Below are 21,887 nucleotides of genomic sequence, written 5' to 3' on the forward strand. Positions count from 1 at the left end.
GAGGCTTTTGAAACTCAGTAGGGATGTGGTACTTTGCTAGCCGTAGATAAGAGCGTAGAGCTGTGTGTTATTATGTGTATGCGCTCACTGAAGACTTCACACGAACTTCAGAAATGACAAAGAAATGAGGAGTCGCTTTTTCTGAAACGTCCTACAGCCATAATCCATCACATGCCAGAAGGAGGAGGTTGTGTCCTCAAAGTTTGAAAAGTTTTATCCCATTAAACATGTACTATGCACCCTAAGCCTCATAACTGATTGATGAGCTAATTATGGGTTGTTAAAGTGACAGTACCACAATTACTAACCCTTTCAGTGACACCAAATGAAGCGAGAATTTTAACAGGCAGAGGAAAACTTCTGTTCTTCAAATAATGTTCTAAGGACAGACATATGAACAATTTGTGCTTGACCATGTTTATGAATAGCTACAAGTAATGCAGCAAAACCCCAGATCTACCCGTACATGTATTTTCCAGATGAAACATGAAGTTGCTGAAGGGCTTGCTTTCTTTCCTTTTTGTGCTCAGGGTTAAGAAGTGTATGTACTTTTTATGATACACGTGTTTACAGTATGGTGATTATAGGTGCTGCAGAGTGATACAATACAGTGTTGCTTCTTTTAAAACTAAGCTTATTTTAAGCCAATCTAAAGCCCAACATAATACTTCAAAATGTACTCCAGACATGCACACTAGCATTTTTCATCCTTGTCTAGTGTCTGCACCATTTCTTTTCAGAACTTATGACCAATAAATGTCTTTGTCCTCATTTAAATGAGATTAGTTATGCCTAATTTATTAATTTAATTTATTAATTTCCTCACACAAGCACTTGTCTATTGTTGCTGTGTCTCTGGGCTTAAAATCCCGTTATTGTAATTACTCACCCTAATGTCGATCCAAACCTGTAAGACCTTCATCTTCAGAAAACAAATTAAGATGTTTTTGATGAAATCCGAGAGCTTTCTGACCCTCCATAGACAGCACTGCAACTATCACATTCAAGGCCCAGAAAGGTAGTAAGGACTTCATTAAAATATTTCATGAGACATCAGTGGTCCAACCGTAATTTTATGAAGCTACGAGAATACTTTTTTGCGCAAAGAAAACAAAAATGACTTTATTCCAGTTCACTTCTTTTCCGTGTCAGTCTTCGATTCGTGTTACAGTATATCTATTATCTTTGTTCGCTTTGTGCACAAAATGTAATCTCGTAGCTTCAAAAAATTAAGGTTGAACCACCGATGTCACATGGGCTATTTTTATGATGTCCTTACTAACTTTCTGGGCCTTGAACGTGGTAGTTGCGTTGCTGTCTATGCAGGGTCAGAATGTTCTCAGATTTCATGAATATTATCTTAATTTGTCTTCCGAAGATAAACAGAGGTCAAGACAGGTTTGGAATGACATGAAGCTGAATAATAAATGACAGAATTTATTATATACTTTATGTATGTACAATAGTATACCCAATGTATACTTTAGTTTTAGAATATCTTTGCATATGCATAAAAACCTATACTTTACTATAATTTGAGTTTAAAGCCGCCTTGTCATTGTCTTGTGCTCTTCGTAAATCAAATCCAGTCGGACATTCTCAATCTATTTCGTCCCAATATTAAGCTCAAATTGGATCCTAAAATCCTGCGCCCTTAGTGGATCACAGTGCCTGTTATGAGAAATCAGGTTTCCATCATCAGTTAAAGGACAACTTATGTGATTTTTTTTAGTCAGATTTATAGTTTTACAATATTGTTTGTATATGTAAATCAACATGATTTGTACACTTTCCTCGTGTTTCATGCATGCACATATCTCCATTTATTGTCTCAACTTTCATTTTGATGACACAAAATATATTATCCTGCTATTAACCATAAATATACTAACAACACTGTAGCGATACAAAGCTGTTTGAAAATTGTCAAAATTATCATTAAGTAAAAGGATAAAATGAATTTGTTTGCTATGCAAATATGTAGGCTAACTAAAGCACAGATCAATGGCCATTATAACATGCTTCAAATGAAATAAGACATGATTTGGTAGCAATTGTTATATGGCGCTAAAGATTCTTTGAGCTAATGCTATCACTTGTGGTCCTAATGGAGACACTAATTTTTCGGATAGATCATATTATTGCGAATGAATTTGGGCCTATAATCTGATGTAAGCAGTGAAAAGGCGGCTTAAACAGATAACACAAGTGTAGTGTAATGCTAATCAGGCAAGATTTATCGTCAGATCAGGACAGGTTAAGATTTTTTGCATGTGCAATGTCAGTGATGTGCCTTGAATATTCACATGGTCACAGCTTTTGATAAAAGAAAATAGCTTTCCTTTTTGCGAGCAGACATTTTGTTCACTCTAGATTCCCAGGTGTTAGTATTACAGTATAGCTTCATTAGTAAAGCAACATGTCTTCATGACAGATCCCCTCTGCAAAGCCCAAAGCTACGGTTTGACATATAAATACATCTGAATATTTACTGAGGCAGACTCTGGTCTGCTCTCGGAGGATAGCCCGATTAATACTGAATACTAACATTGTGAAACCCTACCATCAGCTCCATCTACTTTGGTAAGACCACTGTGAATGGGTGAAATCTTATGGATGTTGTAATAGTAAACTATGGATTCTTACTTTAGTACAAATACAGTAGTTACATTGCTTGTTCTTTTGAATGCTAGATCACTTTATTTTAAAGTCTCCGATTGTTCATCTTTAAGTTATATTTACAACGCATGTCCTAACAGGGACAATGGACACACAGGAACAAATTCAAGTGCTATTCATATCATTTAGGTCTTAGTCATGAGAACTGTGTTACAACTTTGTAATTTCTAAATCCAGTCTAGCAGCTAGCCCTGGTGTATGATAGAACTGGTTTAAAACCGCAAAGTGACGCTGAATTTGAACTGAGGCAAAATATCAGTAGTGCTGTGCTAGCAAGACAGTAATGTAAACGACAAAAACAGAACCTTCAAATACACATTATGTAAATAAAAAAGAAGACATTCCCTTCTTTATGTTTAAGTATCAGTTCATTAGACGTGAAGGAACATCGACGTTCATAAATGGATGACCGTTCTCTCTTGGTCAGCCTTCGAGACTGTTGCAAACCTTTTTTTTTTTTTTACTTTTTTTTTGTCTCTTCTTAATGCAGAGTTTATAAAATCGTGGAAGTGAGCAGTTTTATCAGTTCTCAGATGTTCTCTCATAAATATATATCACATTTTTCTTTCTGTCTAGTGCCCTCTGGTTTTATTCTTGCAAAATACTGACGATATTGCCTTAAAAAGACTAATCTGTGCTTTAGAATAATAGGTCCATTTTGTTGAGCTTGTTTAGTTGTGGTTTACAGGAAAAAGCATCCAAACTGTTAAAAAATGTGGTAGTAGGTAATATCTCCCTGCCATCCTCTTTTGGGTCCTTCTGGAAGCATCCCTGCAACACAAAGTAAAAGGAATGTTCAGTGGTACATCTGTGTAGAGCCACACTTCTGTCTCTTAGCATGGCCAGATGCATTTTAAATGCATGGTTCATGTCCTTCAATGACCCCATATTTGCTCAGTGAAACCGAGATGATTAAGTCTGAACAGATTGCTTTTTCATTACCAACACGGAAGCAGATGTCAGATCTCCACGTTTGGGTCCGTAAAGCCTTTCTTGCCTTCATTCACCAGTACAGGTTTTTCTGTTCGTGTGTGCCACACAAGAATCTGTAATTAAAAAACCAAACATTATGGTTTATGAAAGAGGAGAATTTGATTTTGTGATGATAAGCTGTATAAAGCTAGGTCAATCATAGTCTGGATCTATTTATGTATATTTATTTCAAACTACACTGAAATTGCTTTTTATATTCCATGTTTTCAATTCTGTATTAAAACACAGTTTGGGCTACTGCAGCAGAGGCCCATACCAGGTGCCATTCCTGTCAGCAAAGACAGGAAACTGAGGCTACAATTTGTACGGGCTCAGTAAAATTAGAAAAATATAAGCCTGGTCTGATGAGCCTCAGTCTCTACTGCAACATTTAGATGGTAGGGTCAGAATTTGGTGTAAACAACAGGAAAAGAGCACCTTTTGGATGCAGTGGAATGAGGGATTCAGATCCAGGATGTGCAGCCAAAAAATCGGCAGCAACTGCGTGATGCTGGAATGTCAATAATAGGGTTGGGTTTTGATTGGGTTTTTTATGATACCAGTGCCATTTCGATACTTTTGAAATGGTACCGGTGCCAGAACCGATCTAATAAAAAAAAAAAAAAAAAAAAAAAAAAAAACAGATGGATAACATTAAAGAAGATTACAAAATATTTAAAATAAATCCATAGTTTTCCCACACTCCTTGGATGTTCTCATTTGCCAAGCTTCCCTTACTATAAGTCTAATAAATGTATTTCATGATCTGGGTCTTTATTTAATCCAAAACCACAAACAATATTTCTACTGTATCTCTGTCAATCACTCTGATATTTAGTTAAAATGAGTGCTGTCTGTCACCGTCTTTAATCAGTTCTGTGAATGACTGTATGGTAATTCTTTATAAAGTAGCAACAATGTCGTTTGTAAAGTACAGTACTGTGCAAAAGTCTTAGGCACACTAGTATTTTCACCCCAAAAAAAGGTTTCAAGCCAGTTATTTATATTTGCTGTAATGTGTCAGTAGGAAATATCAGTTTACATTTCCAAACATTCATTTTGCCATACATTTTTATAATAAGATAGGTCGTATAAGGAGAAAGGTCTGCCGCCGTTTTCATATGAAATTTAAGTGGACTCACACTGAGGCGATCGCGAATTTGAGTACAGTTATGGCTAATGCTATAGCCCCGCTAAAAATGCCTAGCAACGCCCATGCTTCTTGAGTAGGCTAAATTTCGGACAACCAGAGAAAATATTTCAATCGATCGCTGAGGCATTTAAGAGGCACCGAAATCTGCATTCTGATTCTGTTCGGTGCATACCGGTTCCATAGGTTCCGATGCCATATTGGAACCCTGGTTTCAGTACCATAACCCTAGTCAATACATATAAGTAATGTTTCCAGCACCTTGTTAAAATCTATGCCACAAAGAATTAAGGCAGTTCTGAAGGCAAAAGAGGGTCCAGCCTGGTACTATCAATGTGTACCCAATAAAGTGGACAGAAATTTTATATATAATAGTTAAAAACCATACTAAATTTAAACCATTTGAAACCAACATGAATACTGTTAAAGGGATACTCCACCGTGTTTTCATATTAAACTATGTTTTTCCCTATTTAAATACAGTTACAGTTACAGCTAGGACGGTAACACAAAACAAAACGTTGTGCTTTTCTAAGCCTGTAAAATGGATAACTATATATTCACTCGTGAAAAATCCTCTCACCGGCCCCCACTCCCTCTAGTGAAGATATTACTGCGCCAAGACGAAGTGCTTACAAGCACTTGCCATTTCTGCCACACGATATAATTATCCATTTTACACGCTTAGAAAAGCGCAACGTTTTGTTTTGTGTTACCATCCTAGGTCGAGTTACACTACGCGAGTAACTGTATTTAAATAAGGAAAACGTGGAGGTGTTTGGTAGCTTCTCTGCTTGGCCCATATTGAATGAATGGGCTAAGCTAAGTGCTTTCAAAGTGTCACCGCGCGCCAAAGCGATTGAGTGATTGCACTGAGACGAGAGAGTTATATATCAACTCGTCTTAGGTAAGGGAAAAACATAGTTTAATATGAAAACACGGTGCAGTATCCCTTTAAGTACCGCCTGTCTTTGTGCCTTTGTTTTGTTTTGATATTTATGTTGCTTATTTTCCCTTTGATTGTTTTGTAGTTCTGTTCTTGAACACTCTTCTTTGTCAAGTTGTTCTTTTAGTTAAGTTGTTGTAAAGTCTTTCAGTTCACTTTTTGTCCTATCATCTGCTGTTAGCCGCCTCCTACACAGAAGTGCTCAAAACACTCACAGATATATAGTTTCTCCTTAGCAACAGTGTACCATCCATAGTACATCTCCAAATTTAGCATGGTGATCCTCTTGGAGTGTAGAGCATCTCTATCAGAACATCTCTCTGGGCACAGATCTGAAGAACTGAAATGAGCTATAGATATTGTGTGTGTTTGTCTAAATGTGTCTCTTGGCATGGAAAAAAGATAAAGAGACAATGTGTCCTATTTTTACTCTACCTATTTATGCCATTAAGATAAAGCAATCAGTACCAAAAATATAATCTGCCTCATTACACTTCCTGGAAGTTGCTGTTAATGTCCAGAGGTAGAAACACTGACTCATCTTTTCTTTTCCATTTCCCTTGTTGCTGTCTTTCAGAAACCACTGTCATTTGCTCATTGCCTCATGAATAATTTCTAATAGTGTTGAGATGGGGTCTGGAGGCCCCACTTCCACTTGAGTTGCTCGCGGAGGTTGAAATAATGGTGCGTTTGTTGAGTTGCTCCAGTGGAATGCAGTTCATGGAATCTCATCTTTTCTAGAAACAAGATGCGATGTGTATGCAGGTGTATTTGTGCACCTGTTCTATTTTTGGGGGTAAACAGACAGCGAGTCCAGGAATTGGTTCTCATTTGTCTGCCTCTAAATGTTTCAATCCTGGTTAAGTCTCATTTTAAATTAGGCATCCTTAAGCTCAGTAACATCAATTAATGCCTCAATTAGTCAGTCCCTTCACAAATTACCAATTAAAACATCAATTAGCCAGTTTCTTTTTTTTTTTGTATATGCTTATGCACACAGTCTCATATGCACACACAGGTTTTTGTGTCATTATATAATGCATTTACAAGTATAAGGCATTTTTTTCTCAAAGGGACTAATGATGAACGCTACAACAGAAGTGATTCATTCTGGCAAGTCAGTAATGTGAGAAGTGGCAAAACAAATTGTTCCAAAATTGCTTAAAAAAAAAGAGCTAGTACTAAGAGCGTGAGACACTGTGAAACAGTAGTTTTTTTTTTATTTTATTTTTTATTTTTTTACAGTTGTCCTTAGGTGTATTTTAGGAGGAGAGAGATTTGGATTCATGTATGAAATAGTTCACACATACAGTACATAAAAGCTTATTCTTTATCTAGCCTAGTATATTTCTGAATGCTCAAGACTTAAAAAAAAAACATTCAGATCAGTGGTTCTCAACCTTTTTTTGGGTTAGCGGCTGCCTACCAATTATCCAGGTCCCTCACCGTCCCCATTAAATGTAACGCAATCTAATTGTCCTCAGTGAATATTAAAGTTGATTATTATTTTGTGTTTAGAATTAGGAATGTTGTTATATTTGCAGCAATTCAAATGTATGGTATCATTGAATTTATCAAAAAGGCAGTGAAGTACTTTTTACAGTAAATTGTTTTGAAATAAGTGTAATAACATTCATTTACAAAGTTGTGTTGAGCATGTTGATGATTTTCATAGCTACAGCTTCATTGTTGTTGAGATGCTGATACACCTTGTTACCCCAAATTTTAAAAGACAAAATAAAAAAATCATCTTTTGAACATATCCACTGGGACATTTTTACAAAAGAGATTTTAGTATGTTCTTCCATTCATGGAGCATTTGAACACTTTCCCTAATTAGTTGTAGAAAACACGTGTTTGTTTGTTTTTTTTTTTTTTTTTGAGAATGCATTGAATTCCCTTCTTTCTGACATACTGGTGGGTAAACACCCCATTTACACATGCAAATTGAAGAAATGTAAACCCTACTGTACTATTTCATAAATTTTGTGATTTCAAAGTTTGCTTACAAGTACTCTAAAGTAACCTAAATACATCCCTAATTCTAGAAAAAATGGGACATTTGTAAAATGATCAAATCTGATTTGTTAATCCTATTTAACTTTTATTTAATAGAACATTTCCAAAGTTTTCACTGATGGCACCCAAGAACACCTCAGTGCCCCCCTTTAAAAAAATGTGTACTTCCAGTGCCCCCAATTCTCTCCAAATCGTTTTGGTTCTGTTTTGGTTTAGTTTTACTGAGCTCCAAATTCTGTTTTTATGTCAGTTTTAAGTGGTTATTCTGTTCCTGTGTCTTGATCTCTCTGCTGAGTGATTGCTAATTTTAGTTATTGTTAATAAGAATTTTACTGCTGCAACTAGATCCAGCTCAAACTCATCCTCGATGCAACCACAGTGACAAATGATTCTTAAAGTTGACTTGAAACAGAAGTTGTGATGGTATTTTCTTCCCTATTGTGACCTCGTCTGTGAAAACCCAGCAAGTTGCATAATCTAGAACAAACAAGTTTTGTATGTCCTTCAGAAGCAAAGTACTTGCATCTGATGTTTCAGTTACCTTTTAGTTGGTCACTATGAGTCATGTCATGACCAACAAATTGGGATCTCGCTTCAAAAGACCAATCTACTTCAAGTTTAAACTAAACGGGCCAATGGACATTGGCATGCGATGATTGCATCCAGCTGCCTCCGCCTTACACGCTATGGTGTAACTGCAGGTTCATCAGGCCAAGGCAATGAAGGACAAGCATGAGGGTGGTCATGATCGAGACGTTCTGAAAGAGCTCCAAACCACTACTGACCTCGAGCTCTGAGCGGCCGATGCTCCTGTCTTGCATGCAGAGATCACAGTTCTACTGTCGAAGGAAGTCGGTAGGGAAGCTTTATCTGGTCATCAGGTTCCTTGGGGGGCTAGAAGTTTAAATCCTCCCCAGCCCCCTCTTGGGTCCTGTTTCTGCTCCTCAGCAAAAACATGTTATGCATTGCACTGGCTACCTTTTTATGCTCACACTGTGATTAGCGGCAGCTGGATGCAAACATCACATGCCAATGTGAATTGGCTCGTTTAGTTTACACTCTAAGGAAATTGTTCCCTCGAAGGGAGATCCCAATTCGTGAATCACGAAGTGACTTCTCCGTTCCCTCTTTCAGGAAACTAGGGTTACATATGTAATAGGGCTGTGCAATTAATATATTTTGTCCTCCTACGATTATGAAAATCCAATAATCGAGATAAAACAATTATTGTGCCCAGTTCCACCCCCTTTTGCAGCGCTGCACTTTCGTTCCTCCATAATAGCCCAATTTCCCATGCAAATCAGTAAAATCATGTAACGTGACATTTGCAAAATGGGACGTGCTTGATTTATCTAAGTATATTTATTCATGTTTTTAAAAGCATGAAAGAGAACTTGCACTGCTCCTCAGGAAGAGATATGCGTTCAGAGACAACAGAACACGGACATGTAAAGTCATCTCTTATCTCAAGGTTCGAGCCTAATCGGTCAAATACATGCAAATATGTGTCAAAATGCTGCGCTTGGTGATTATTCATGTATACCTTCCTCGGTCATGTTATAAATGAACGTAAAGAGTTGAGAATGAAAATATGCACACAACAGTAATTTGGATCCGTGCAGATCTTAAAGGGACAGCGGGTTATGTTTGATTTTACATTTGATTATTCATTTCTGTAGTAGGCTGTACCACGCTTACATGAACCTTTACATACAAACTGCAATAAATACAAAACTAAAGCCAAACTTAAACTGAAATGAGACATTAGTAATAAATAGTACAGTGAATAAATTAAATAATCATACTGCTTGAGACTTGCATAAAAAAAAAAAAATTAAGCACAGTTTGGTTTGTATCTTTTTATTCTATTGTATTTGTCCTTGACTTTTTGTTTGTTTAAATTCCACTGGTCTCTACAATGTATATGTCATAGCAACCTTATTTACAGGAAATACATATGTATCACTATCTTTAAATAAATCACTCATATACAGTTTAGGACATATTGCCCCCTCATAATCGTGTTAAATATTCGTGATTACAATATTGACCAAAATAATCATGATTATGATTTTTGCCATAATCAAGCAGCCCTAATACGCAACTAGGGATGCATCGATCTGATACTTGAGATTGGTATCAGCTCCGATACTAGCATTTTCTTTGAATCGGGTATCGGCCAGGGAGACCTATTCAAATCTGATATTGTGCGTATACTATTCAGTGTTATTCTCACAAAAACATTTTCGTGAACATATTTCAAGTGTTCTGAAGCTGTTACATAGTTTCATGTGAGTTGCAGATTAATATTGAAGTCATTCAATTAAAGTTCACATAAACTCTTCTTTTTCCGCTGCGGCTGTCTGTCATCCTCTATTCAGCAATCACACTGCATTTTGCATTCGGTTACTACAGTCAAAACGATGAAACTCTTTTCAAGAGTGCATAGTAAAAAGAAAAGGCTCACTAAACTAACGTACACATTTAATACACTACATACTGTATCAATATCTCTTCCCTTTTGTATTAGTTATGTCCGGTTCACAAATTTAACCGGCTCTTCTTAGTGAACCGGTTGAACCAGTTCACCAAATTGGACTGAATCATTTGAAACGGTTCACGTCACCAGTAAGCATTAATCCATAAATTACTTATATTAATCACTTTTTGAGATGGCTGACACTCTCTCTAAGTCGAAATTAACCAATATAGTGGAGTAATTCATTTACTCAAAGAGTACACTGACTGAACTGCTGTGAAGAGAGAACTGAAGATGAACACGAGCAGAGCTGCTTGTGTGTTGCACTAACTTTTCTATGTGGACTTGGAGTTGTTGTGCAGCCTGTACACTGTGACTCCGTGTTGTTTCAAGCTCATCATTCTGCCCACAGGAGAATGAAGGCTCTGGGACGCAATGGAACCTTTACTATTGTAATACTTTTCTGAGCAAAGATTATTAATAGTTTTTCTTGTTCTGTCCTGTCTATGATTTGTTGCTGCCCATATTACTGTGCTATAAATTTAAAAGAAACGTCTTTTATGTTTCTATATAAATGTAAATGCTTGTTTTTACGTTGATGTATTTTACAACAATACAAAGAGCAATATGTACATTTTACCAGATTTGAGACTTTTTCTCTTTTATTTGTAAATAAAATATTTTTTATGAAATTTATGAATTTATGAAATTATTGTGCACCCGTGATTTTTCTAGAATCTTGAGTATCTTTTGCTGCTGAATGATCTACTAACCTAGTTTATAATAGTGTCTTTGTCAGAGATTATGATATATTTTTCCACTTGTTATTTTTCATTAAAATGAAGTTGTTTATATGTAGTCGATTGTGTTTAACACACGAAAGAGTGATGATCAGGTCAACACAGAGAAGTATAGAAATTCTACATTGATTTAAAAAAAAAAAAACTATTCTATAAAACACTGTAAACCTGCTGTCTCCTGTGTCATTAATATAAATCAAACAATAAGGGAATAGCTCGCTGCTCTTGAATGAACAGTTTTTATAGCTTTAACAATAATCAATTTTTTGTAACAAATATATTTACGTTGATAATTCAATACTTGTTTTTATTATTTATCTTTTTTTTTGTCCTGAATTTAGCCTACTCCAGACGTTGCACAAAAGCCCAGAAAGACATGATTGAGATTATCTACTAACATGTTATATATTAATTTATATATTTATTATTATGATTAACGCATTACCGATTTCATTTTAATAATAAAGTTATACAAATAGTTTCAGTGAATTGACTTGTTAATTGTTGCTTTAATCAAGCTCTTGTGGTTCCCCCCATTTGTTTCAATGTTTTTATGCTTTTTGGACAAAAACATTATCAATAATAAAGACATCAGGGTTCTATTATCACAAAATGTTCTTTACATTTGATAGGATAAATTAATTGCTAATGAAAATAACAAAATCTGGGTTTTCACAGACGAGGTCACATATATCTTAGTGAAACAGCATCTTGAACAAGAAAAATGTAGGGTGGGACTTGATTCGTAATTGATTGGTTTATTTGCTATTGCTGTGATCTCATGTGAGTGAAAGGTTGTCCCGCCCTCATGATAGTACCCATGTAATCAGAGAAGAGAGGAGAAGTTATTGGGGGTGGGGGGGGGGGGGTCTTTCTTGTACACCTGCTTAGCGAATGATATCAAATGTAAAAAAAAAAAAAAAAAATGCATTTTTATGTTTTTCTAGAAAGCCTCCACATGGGTTTGGTACAAAATAAGGTTGAGTCATTAATGGCATAGTCAAAGCAATGTTTCCTCACCTTAGTACAGTTGGCCGCTTTGGGTTCCAGGTCACTGAGAGTGACCAGCTCTCTGAGCAGGCTGCTCTCCTGGTAGCCTCCCTTCACCCCTCGTAACTTGAAGTAGGCTTGAGGCTTAAACAGAATGAGCCGCAGGTTGATGGCAAACCCTGCCATGTCGATAGCAAAGGGCCGGTGAGGGTCGAATACTGTTTTCCATCCATATACTTTTCCTGCTGCATTGACCTTTGGAGACTCGTAACGTAAACCTCCAACAAACGCTACAGGCCACACTGATACTTTACGAGTTGATCGCATCTGCAGAAAAGAAAGAGTATTTTTTAGTATTTCATAAGTTTAAAGTTTTTGATAAAAAATGCAATCTTGGTGAACAAAAGTGATTTCTTTCAAAACATTAAAGGTGAACTTTGTATGATTTTTATAGGTGACCACGACAAAGCCACGCAACGAGTGATGCATAAACTTCTGAAAGGTAGTTTTAAATGTGTTACCAGTTTTTTAAACAAATTACCGGAAATATAATCTTTTGTCATTGCATGCAAGAAATTCACCAAAAAAAAATAAAAATGTAGTCAGGGACACAAGCACAATTGTTTAGGAAAGTTGCTGTAGTGAATTCTGCTTAAATTTTGTGTTTTGGACTGAAAAAAAAAATGGTTGTACAAACCTGTTGTACAAACATGGCACAAAACTTTCATCATGTTCTTGTCAGTTCACCTGCAGTTCATAGTGTGCTTTCACACCTTCACACTATAGAGACAACACAGGCCTGATTGGACACCTTAGGATCATGTTTTGGACAGTGTAGTGACTCAGACATACAAACAAATAGATTTTAACAGCAGGATTCATCCTGAGCAGGTCACGGGAGGTGAACAGGTTTGGCTTTAATCTTCCTGCTTCAAACACTCCCTACACTCCTACATCCAAATGCTTTGTGTGCCGCCCAATGCAAGTGGTCCACATCATAAAAGAAGACTGCATAATGAATAGTGAAGGCTAGAACGGGAGAGTGAAGCAGTTGTCTTTATACCCATAATGCATCGCCCACTGTATCCAAGGGAAGCTTTTACAAAGAACCACAAAAGAACTGGAGATGGAAAGGAACACTGTGCCTCTTTCTCATTTACGAAAAGCACTTGCTTACATGTTTGTAAAAATAAATAAATAAGTTGTTTACGTCTCAGCTAAATGTAAAGGATGGTTTTGCTGACTGAACTGTTACTGGCTATCCACAGTGATCCAAATGTAGCTCAAGTAATTGATTGTGACCCTTCCTCACCATATTAGGCTTTAAGTGAACAGTCCTGACCAAAATGTCACCCTCAATCCAATTACTTCCGCAGAGACTAATATTATATTGTGCCACTGCCATTTTTCATTAAAGAAAGAGAGATTGATTTTCTGTACCTGTTGGTGAAAAAACAAAAACAACTGGAAATGGGAAAGTGTTGAAAAGGATGCATGCTCGTTGCAGATTCAGGATGACATTAATCTTTTCTAAACTAGCTGTCATTGGGGAGGGCTGCTGAAGCTAGGCTGCCCTAGTTTAACATAATGAACGGCTGTTTTCTGCTTTTTGCCTCATTTAAAGTGCTTCACGCTGAATTCTGAACTGAGGAAAATGAGAGAACCTATAGATGGTGGTGTGTAGTGGACTTATAACTTCAGAAGCAGTTAATCTTAGAATTTTTGTTTTCTGACATTTACATGGTTTCCTGGTTATGGAACACCATTTACATTTTACTTTCAACAAAAGTAAAGCAATGCATATTACTAATAAAAAATATGTTTGGATATATTTATGATAATAAGTTTACAAAATATCTTCATGTAACATGATCTTTACTTAATATCCTAAGGAGAGAAAAGAAAAATCAATAATTTTAACCCATACAATGTATTGTCGGCTATTGCTACAGATACACGACTGGTTTTTTGGTGCATGGTCACATATTAGCATGTGTTTTCAGGTGTTAGCCGAAATGTAAACATTGCAAAAAAAAAAAAAAAATTTCTAATTATTGTATTTCTGCAGTTTACAGATGCCTCCAAGCAAACAGAAAAAGGCACATAAAGTACACTTTTAAAATAAAAAGGTCCATTAAAGAGGGAGAGAAAGAGATTTCCTCAGCATAACATAGCACCACATATTTAAACATGACACATAGCATAGTAGCACAACAGAATGTAATAGATAATTCTGGAAACTCTAGCCATTTTTATTGTAAAAAAATTTACATATTGACTCAGGGAGCAAGTGTGATTTCTTGAAAGTGTTCCTCTGTTTTATCTGTTTTTATCTACATGATAAAGAAAGCTTTTTTTAACATGCAGAATTATAGTGACACTCTAATCAAGATTTTAACAGACATTCATTCAGGGCCTGAATTTCATTTTTGAAAATTGAGTGAATTTCCCTCTTAGGTGACTCTTGTGGGAGGGAGGACTGTTTTTTAATTTGAGTGGTGGAGTGGGGAATTTTTTTTACTTTTTTTTATTATCAAAAATATGTAATTAAATGTTTGAACATGCTGTGTATTTTGGTTTTTACAGTGGGGCAATTCACGAGTTCACTTCTACGTATATTAATTCAGTAAGGTTATGCGTATTTGGCGTGCTGTCTGGGTGGAGGGCTCCGAGCTCGGGATGTGGCCCGAACCCAGAGTACTCCCCCCGGTTGTGGTAAGAGTAGATGGATCTATGGTGAGGAGAATGGGGGGGGGGGGAGGGATGCTGAAAACTGTCAATGAACAGAGGTAGGTTCTGCTGTTATTTATACATTGTCATGAGTTGATTACTGATTGGTCTCCACTTGTGTTAATCAGGTTAATGAACTGCGACTGCTCCTCCCGTACTTTGTTATAAAACTACATTTGTTGAGTGTGCATGAGCACAGTCTCTGGAGAGCGCATGAGTGCTGAATGGTTTAAACACTGGCAACTTAAAAAGCAATGCAAACTATAAACTTTAGTGATGATGCATGTAAACTGTAACAATTCCTGTGTCAACCGTGCAGTGTGAAGCTTATAGTGCAGTCGTCATGTGGTGATATGAAGCCATTTGCACATTCTGAGAGGGAAAGACAGAGAGCTTGCAGAGATTCACTTGTGCTGTTTGTAAAATTATGCCTCACAGAAAGTTTTCAAATTATTTTGTAAGTTATTTAATAAAGAAATATGCATTTCATTTCACCTTTAGCTTTATAATTATTTTACCCGCATCGGACAGAGATTGAGATGGTGCTGCTGCATGTCATGCCAAAGCTCTGACGGCAGACACATCATCAGCTTGAGATCGGTTTATGAGAACAGCTTCTAATTCATCATTAACAGAAGAATACAGAGATAAAACAACGCAAGTATCAATAACAGTATTGTTTGTCCTGAAGCTTATGGGTAGTTCGGTATTGACCCAATTACACACCGGTGCAAAAAAATACCTGTTCTCAATTTCCACCGGGGTGTGGGTTGCATGGTGCCTAAACACACTACTGGGTGTTAGGGTTGCAATGGGGCACTACACGATCTGTGAAACAAGATAGAAAAACTTTTCTTTTTTTCTTTTTCTTTTAGCAAATACTCCAGTCCAATGCAATTCATTTCTGAGTGGTCAGTCTGTAATGAAGTAGTCTTGCCATCAGTTTGACTTATGCCAATTTTTTTGCTGTTTGCAAGCGTCAGAAGTGGCCGGTATTGCATTACAAGAGTAATCAGCCAATCACAATTAATGTAGTCTTCCATAGTGTGACATTTTCCTGGGTTTTCGGCGGTTACCCCAAACTATGCTTTTTATACTGTGCGGTATGTTTTGTTTTATTTTTGTACAGTAGATTTTTTTTTCGTATCCACATTTTTGGGAGGAGGCCTGACCTAGACGTACATGCAGATGACTCATTATTCAGAATTGGATATGCTGAAATGATTCTGTCAAGTCAAAGTAGTCACAGAGGAGAGAGGAAAGTGGCCTGTGTCCCTTGAGCTCAAAGCACTTCCAGTGAGTCAATAGTGGAAAAGTAAGCCAAGAGAATGGGGGTAAAAACACACAGCATCTGTAAATAAACCCTGTCATTCAGAGTGCCTGCCTAAGCATTTTTAATAAGAGCTTAATAATTAATTCACCCTGGCAGGAATGGTTGTTTTTAACAAGGCCAAATGCATTATTCATGAACTGTTACTATATCTTCATTTCAGGAAGTAAAAGGAATTACCGTCTTTTCGTGAGATGTTTTCTCATTGTGGGTCACTGATTTCAGGACGCACACAGCTACGGCTCTTCTTAGTTAGATAGGAACATGAAAGCCCAGAGTGGGGTTGAAACTTGTTTATCTTGAGAAGGTTGCTATTCAAATACATTATATATGAATTATAAACTCTGATACATTTTCTTAGATTTAATATTTAGAACAAGTATTTTCAACAAAGTCCACAGAGCATAGGGGATCTGCAGCGGTACTGCAGGGGGTCTACCAATTATAGCTTGATCACAAACGAAATTAGGAAGTCTCTTCCACATGAAAATGTACAGTATAAGAAAATGTAAATGTAATGAAATGCATGACTCTACAGATCAACAGTGATTAATGTAAACAAATGTTATACATTACCATGATACTATACGCATATTATCAAAGGCCAGGCCTGATTTAAAAGGTGAATTCTGCATTTTACACTCTCCATGGAAAGTAGCATGCTATTGAAAGTATGTAAAGTATGAATATTAATCTTTTAAAATGTACAACCCACATATATCAACAGAAATGGCAGCTTTTGTTCCACCCTAATTATAGTCTTCTGTCTTTTGTTGCCAGTGTTTCAGAAGTATGTGCCTGATCATTTTTCACCACCCACCATCAATGATTTTTCTTTTCAGAGCAGCGTCCCAAAATTCAGAGGATTTGAAAGGTGTTTAATTTGAAGAAAGTCCTGACAAGTGTTTATGTACCTATAGCATAACAAGATCCAAGTAATGGTTACCCAAATGTCTTAATGTCTTTTTTAGAGCTTGAAAGTTTGGAGTCCCATTGACATTCTTCATATGGAGCTGAAACAACCTTCATAATAACTAGTTTGGTTGTCCACAGGAAAACCCGAGGGTGAGTAAATGGTGACAAAATGTTAATTCTTGGGTGAACTATGCATATAATGGTTATGGAATTAAATGAATATTTCACAGAAGGAGAGTTATGGGAATATAATACATAACGTCAAATGATCATGCAGTCGAAGCACTCAAACAAAGCTTGGAGATGATTATTACCCCTGTCTTAACTCACCTCCTCAAACAGCTCCAAGCTGTATGTATTATCATCATCTGCAAAGTAGACGATTCCTGTCTGGCTGCTGTTGGAGTTGAAGGTCTCCCGTAGCCACCTTAGAGCCAGGTTCCTCTGCATGGTGCCCCGTGGAATCCTGGGATCTCTCGTGTCCCCTCGCAGCTTGTAGTTCCGTGGGGTCTCCACATTGAGGTGTGTGTAGTTCAGCCCCGTTTCCCTCAGAAGCCTCGTGACCAGTGGAGTTCTCCTCTGAGAGTCCTCCACCAGAATCCAGTGCAGGTTGGGAACATGGAGGAAGGTGTTAGCCAATCGCGTTAGCTCGGCCTTCTGCACAGGGCGGCTGTATGTCGGAGTGATGACGTGGATGGTGGGCAACACGTCAGACCAGGGCGGAGGTCTTGTGTAGACGTATTCTGTACGGACCACCTCCACTATGTCCTTGTCCTGTGAGCAGTATTCCTTCGAGTCCGTGGCTGGGCCTGTCTCGTGCCTCGTCTCCGTCCCATCATCTGCCAGACAGAGAAAGAGAATTAAGACATTAGCACACCCCAGGGCTGCTCTCTTTATGTCTGACGCATGCCACAAACCTTAGAGGAATACCTGCTAGCCGTTGCCGGTGGATGGTTAGACGCTCTGGTATGATTAAGATCTCTTTTACTAGATGGTGACAGACTGGAGAGGGTGAGAGCAGGAACCGTGAGATCATAATACAGTTACTCCACAGGGGTGGAAGGCACTGATTCAAACCCATAAAGCACAGGTTCTGCATGATCTGCTCTTGAATTCTTAACGAGATAGTTCAGGTAAAAATTAAAATTCGTATGTCTTTTAGAAACCTGTATGACTTTCTTTCTTCCTTGAAGCACAAAAGGAGATATTTTAGAGAATATTTTGGCATAATTATACAAAAAAGTATCTAAATGCAGCATATAAGTTAATAGTGCTAACAATAGCATCAGTAATGTCAATATGACTCACTGTATTCATGGGAATAGTATTTGGCATCTAAGCTGTGGTAATGTTTCTTCAGATGGCAATGCACGAATGTTCCCAGGATATGAGGATTAGAGTGGATGGGCATGCTGATCACATTTGGGTATTTCTCACATAAGGCAATTGTTTGGCCTCGAAAGACTTGGAATACATCCTGAGTGGTCCGATATAATTACAATAATGCTTTTTAAATAAGAACAAATAGGAGGAGAGAAGGAGGCTATGATTGGAAAAAGGACCCTGAGCCAGGACTCTTTTGAAATGCCCTTTTTTCTTAGTGTGTTTGCACAAGGCTATATATACTGTAACAGCGTCATATATTGGATTTAAAAAATAAATTATTAAGACTGTACTTAAATCTGCTTGCTACAAGTTTTATATTCATACAGCACCTGCAAACTCTGGGCCAATGGAAAAGGGCAACATAGTGATGGGTGTGAGAAACGGGGGAGATCAACTATAATAATACTCATTAAAATGTATCTTAATAAACTCTATAAATTAATTAAAAAAAATAAAAATAAATACTGAAATCAGCAGTAGACATTGTTTTGGAAAATTCTGATTGTGGAATAGAACTACTGTACAAAGTGAATTCCAGTGTCTATGGCAGAGAACACCAATGAAGGTCGAAATCCTGCAGAACTGAACTCCAACACTAATTAAGCACAGGCTAATCAAGGTCTTTGCAACTGCTTGAAACACCCAGGCAGGTGTATTGGAGAACGTTGAAGCTAAATTCTGCACATTAATTCTGAACATGGATTGAAGAGCCCTGGGCTATGGCATCGTACTAAATACTTTGAACAATTTTTTAATTGTTTAAAATGATGCATGTCCTGTTATGGATAAACAGAGATACAGCAGTTACCCCAGTTGCACCTGTACATGAAGCAGTGCTGCATTTTGGGGCATTATAGGTGAAAAAGAAAACGCAATCAAAACTTTTCTTAAGACAGACTGTTCTCTTCAGAGATACAGTACATCTATATAAAGACACCACCACACACAAAATTTGCAGGTGTGTAAGTGTCTAGAGGTAGGAGTTTGATTAGGCTGGTGTGTCCAATCCTGCTCCTGGAGGGCCAACGTCGTGCAGAGTTTAGCTCCAATCTGCACTAACACACCTGCTAGTTTCTAGTAATCCTTTAAGACTTTAAATTACTGGTTGAGGTGTGCTTAATTGGAGATGGAGCTAAATTCCCATACCTTTAATGTCAGTCTATTGACTGCAAAGGTTTCTCAGTGAAAGTAATGAGCTTACAGGCCACACTGCAATAAATATTCTGTAGTGTGCTTTTGGCGTCTGTATAGTGATCCACAGAGCTCTCGGATAAGCAGCAGTATCAGATGGCTTTAGAAGACTGGAAAACTTTAGATTTAAAACTGTTGGCAAATTTAGTGCCTTTGTCTGCTTCAAAATTTCATTTGACTTTAGTTCAGTTCAGAGCTTTTTAGGACACAGTGATCAGTACATATTTTTAAATGTCTTATTTTATTTATTTGTATCATTTATTTTTGTTCCATGGAAGAAAGAATGTATTTAAATTTTTGGCTGAACTATTCTGTTAAATCTCCTAAATGAGCAAGCTGGAGCGATATTGCTGAAATAATTAGTGTTACCAAATATCTTTTTTCTTTTTCTTTTCTTTTTTTCAGAATATTTTCACAAAATGATGGTGTGGGCAGTTCCAGCACATTCCTGCTGATAGCTCATTAAGGGCAGAAATCATGATGGCATCTCACATATCAGATCTTTATCACTGTTCAATTAGTGCCCTGCTCTCACTTCAGACATTTTAGCACCATTAGATTAGCACACTCCATTAGCAGTCCAGATGTTCACTGCCTCCTAGGCATCATACAAACTCACGTTAATTGCTTCATGATAATGTTTATGAATACACATCTGTAAATCTCCATAAGCTGACGGTATGGACATGCATATATACATACATATATATATATATGGATGTATAGATCTTCAAAGACAGTCTGAGATCTTCAAATGCTGGGTGTTGTATTTCCCTGGAGGTTGAGTTTGACGTGGTCAGTGACTGATAGATTGTTGTGAAGCCATTAGATTGGCTCAAATGCCCCATAAATAACAGGTTATGTGTACAGCTTGTGTATGTGATTCATCCACTTACATAAGTGTTTTAATGTAAGTGCTAAAATAGCTATAGACATGCAAACTGGTCGTTCTGACTTAAAGCAACCATAAATGCTCCTCAGAGGGTGGTTTTATTGGAGAAATCTTCTGCAGTTGAATAAATGAGAAGCTGTTGTGTAATTTCATTGGAGTCTGTGGAAAGCGAGGCACATGAGCTGAAACCCATGTGAAATAAAGTGGGACTTTTGTTAATTAACATGAATTGTGATTTTTATATAACATGAAATGCAAGCACAGTGTGCTGAAAGACAAAGTATACTTGTTAAACTCACAGTTGTGTGGACGTTTGTAAAGAAAACAAATTTGTATTTGTAGTGAGTGGCAAGAAAATAAATATTTTATAATGCTCTTTTAAAGATAATTTTTACAGTATGAATAACAAAAACGAATAAATAATAATAATAATAAACTAATTTGAACGTGACCTTATTCAAATTAGCACAAACCAATAGACTTGCTGTGTTTTGTAATTTGATTGATAACAAAATCGCCATTGGCTACATGTTATATGTATAAGAGAGACTGGTACCCTTTCGGATGGCCAGCAGGGGGGCAATTGCACTTTGGTGCCACACAGTGATGAGGAGGGTCCATGGTAACACAATCAACACGATGGCAAGAATATCTCTTCTCTTCGGCATCTCCAGGGTTGGTTCTATGCCTGGTCATTACCTGAGAGAGGGAAATGAAGAGAGTCAGACACAAAGAGAGAGACTATACAAATGGAAAGGTATCTGGGAACCTGATAAGAGTCAGGGAATTAATGTACTATCTGATCAAAATGACTATCATCACTTTTTATTAGATTTCAGCTCCATGTGGTCAAGTCAAAAAGTATAAACCATTATGCTGCCTGTCTCAGATCTCTGGTTACTGACCCAAGAAGGATCTCAGGTCTCTTTTTTTATTGTTTCCTCAAAATATAATCTGGCCAAAATATTACAGAAACATCACAGATAAAGTAATTCAAAGACTTGACATTAAACAAATTATAGATGGACTGAATATGGGTTCATTCTCCAAAAGAGAGGATTAAATAATTTAAATTTGTTGTAAAGTAAATAATATTTTTATGATGACAGCATAACAATTTTAGTTTACCACGTCCTGGTTTGGGTCTGATGATAGCAACTCGCCCACTTCTTGTTTATAAATCATCTTCTAAGATGGAATGATGGAACGAATTAGTAACGTTAATGTGGCCACAGTTAAAACGAGGTAACGAATTCGTGGCCATGATTAAACAAAAACTAAAAAACAAATAAATAAGTCGTGTTAATTTACAGTTACGTTACAATATTATATTTTTTCGATGTTCGAATGTTTACAAAAATACACACACACACACACACACACAGTGAAGTAGTTTTCTAAACTTGAT

General features: G+C 36.9%; 1 protein-coding gene across 4 annotated transcripts in view; it reads right to left on the reverse strand.

Annotated features, from left to right (window-relative positions):
* Nucleotides 1-2,677: 2,677 nt before the first annotated feature.
* The window catches only part of b3gat1a (beta-1,3-glucuronyltransferase 1 (glucuronosyltransferase P) a), a 71,549-nt gene continuing 52,339 nt past the window's right edge, over nt 2,678-21,887 (reverse strand). For 3 of the 4 annotated variants that reach the window (XM_026287647.1, XM_026287648.1, XM_026287649.1), the window contains 6 exons: nt 21,036-21,178; nt 17,941-18,012; nt 17,341-17,849; nt 12,066-12,362; nt 3,622-3,725; nt 2,678-3,450 (listed from right to left, as the gene is read on the reverse strand). In XM_026287647.1, coding sequence (XP_026143432.1) covers nt 3,639-3,725; nt 12,066-12,362; nt 17,341-17,849; nt 17,941-18,012; nt 21,036-21,147 — 1,077 coding nt within the window. In that variant the 5' untranslated portion in view covers nt 21,148-21,178 and the 3' untranslated portion in view covers nt 2,678-3,450; nt 3,622-3,638. The remainder of the gene's footprint in view (nt 3,451-3,621; nt 3,726-12,065; nt 12,363-17,340; nt 17,850-17,940; nt 18,013-21,035; nt 21,179-21,887) is intronic. The other variant, XM_026287651.1, reaches the window with a different exon arrangement.

This window comes from Carassius auratus, chromosome 18 (assembly GCF_003368295.1).
Source record: "Carassius auratus strain Wakin chromosome 18, ASM336829v1, whole genome shotgun sequence".
Classification (NCBI taxonomy): Eukaryota; Metazoa; Chordata; class Actinopteri; order Cypriniformes; family Cyprinidae; genus Carassius; species Carassius auratus.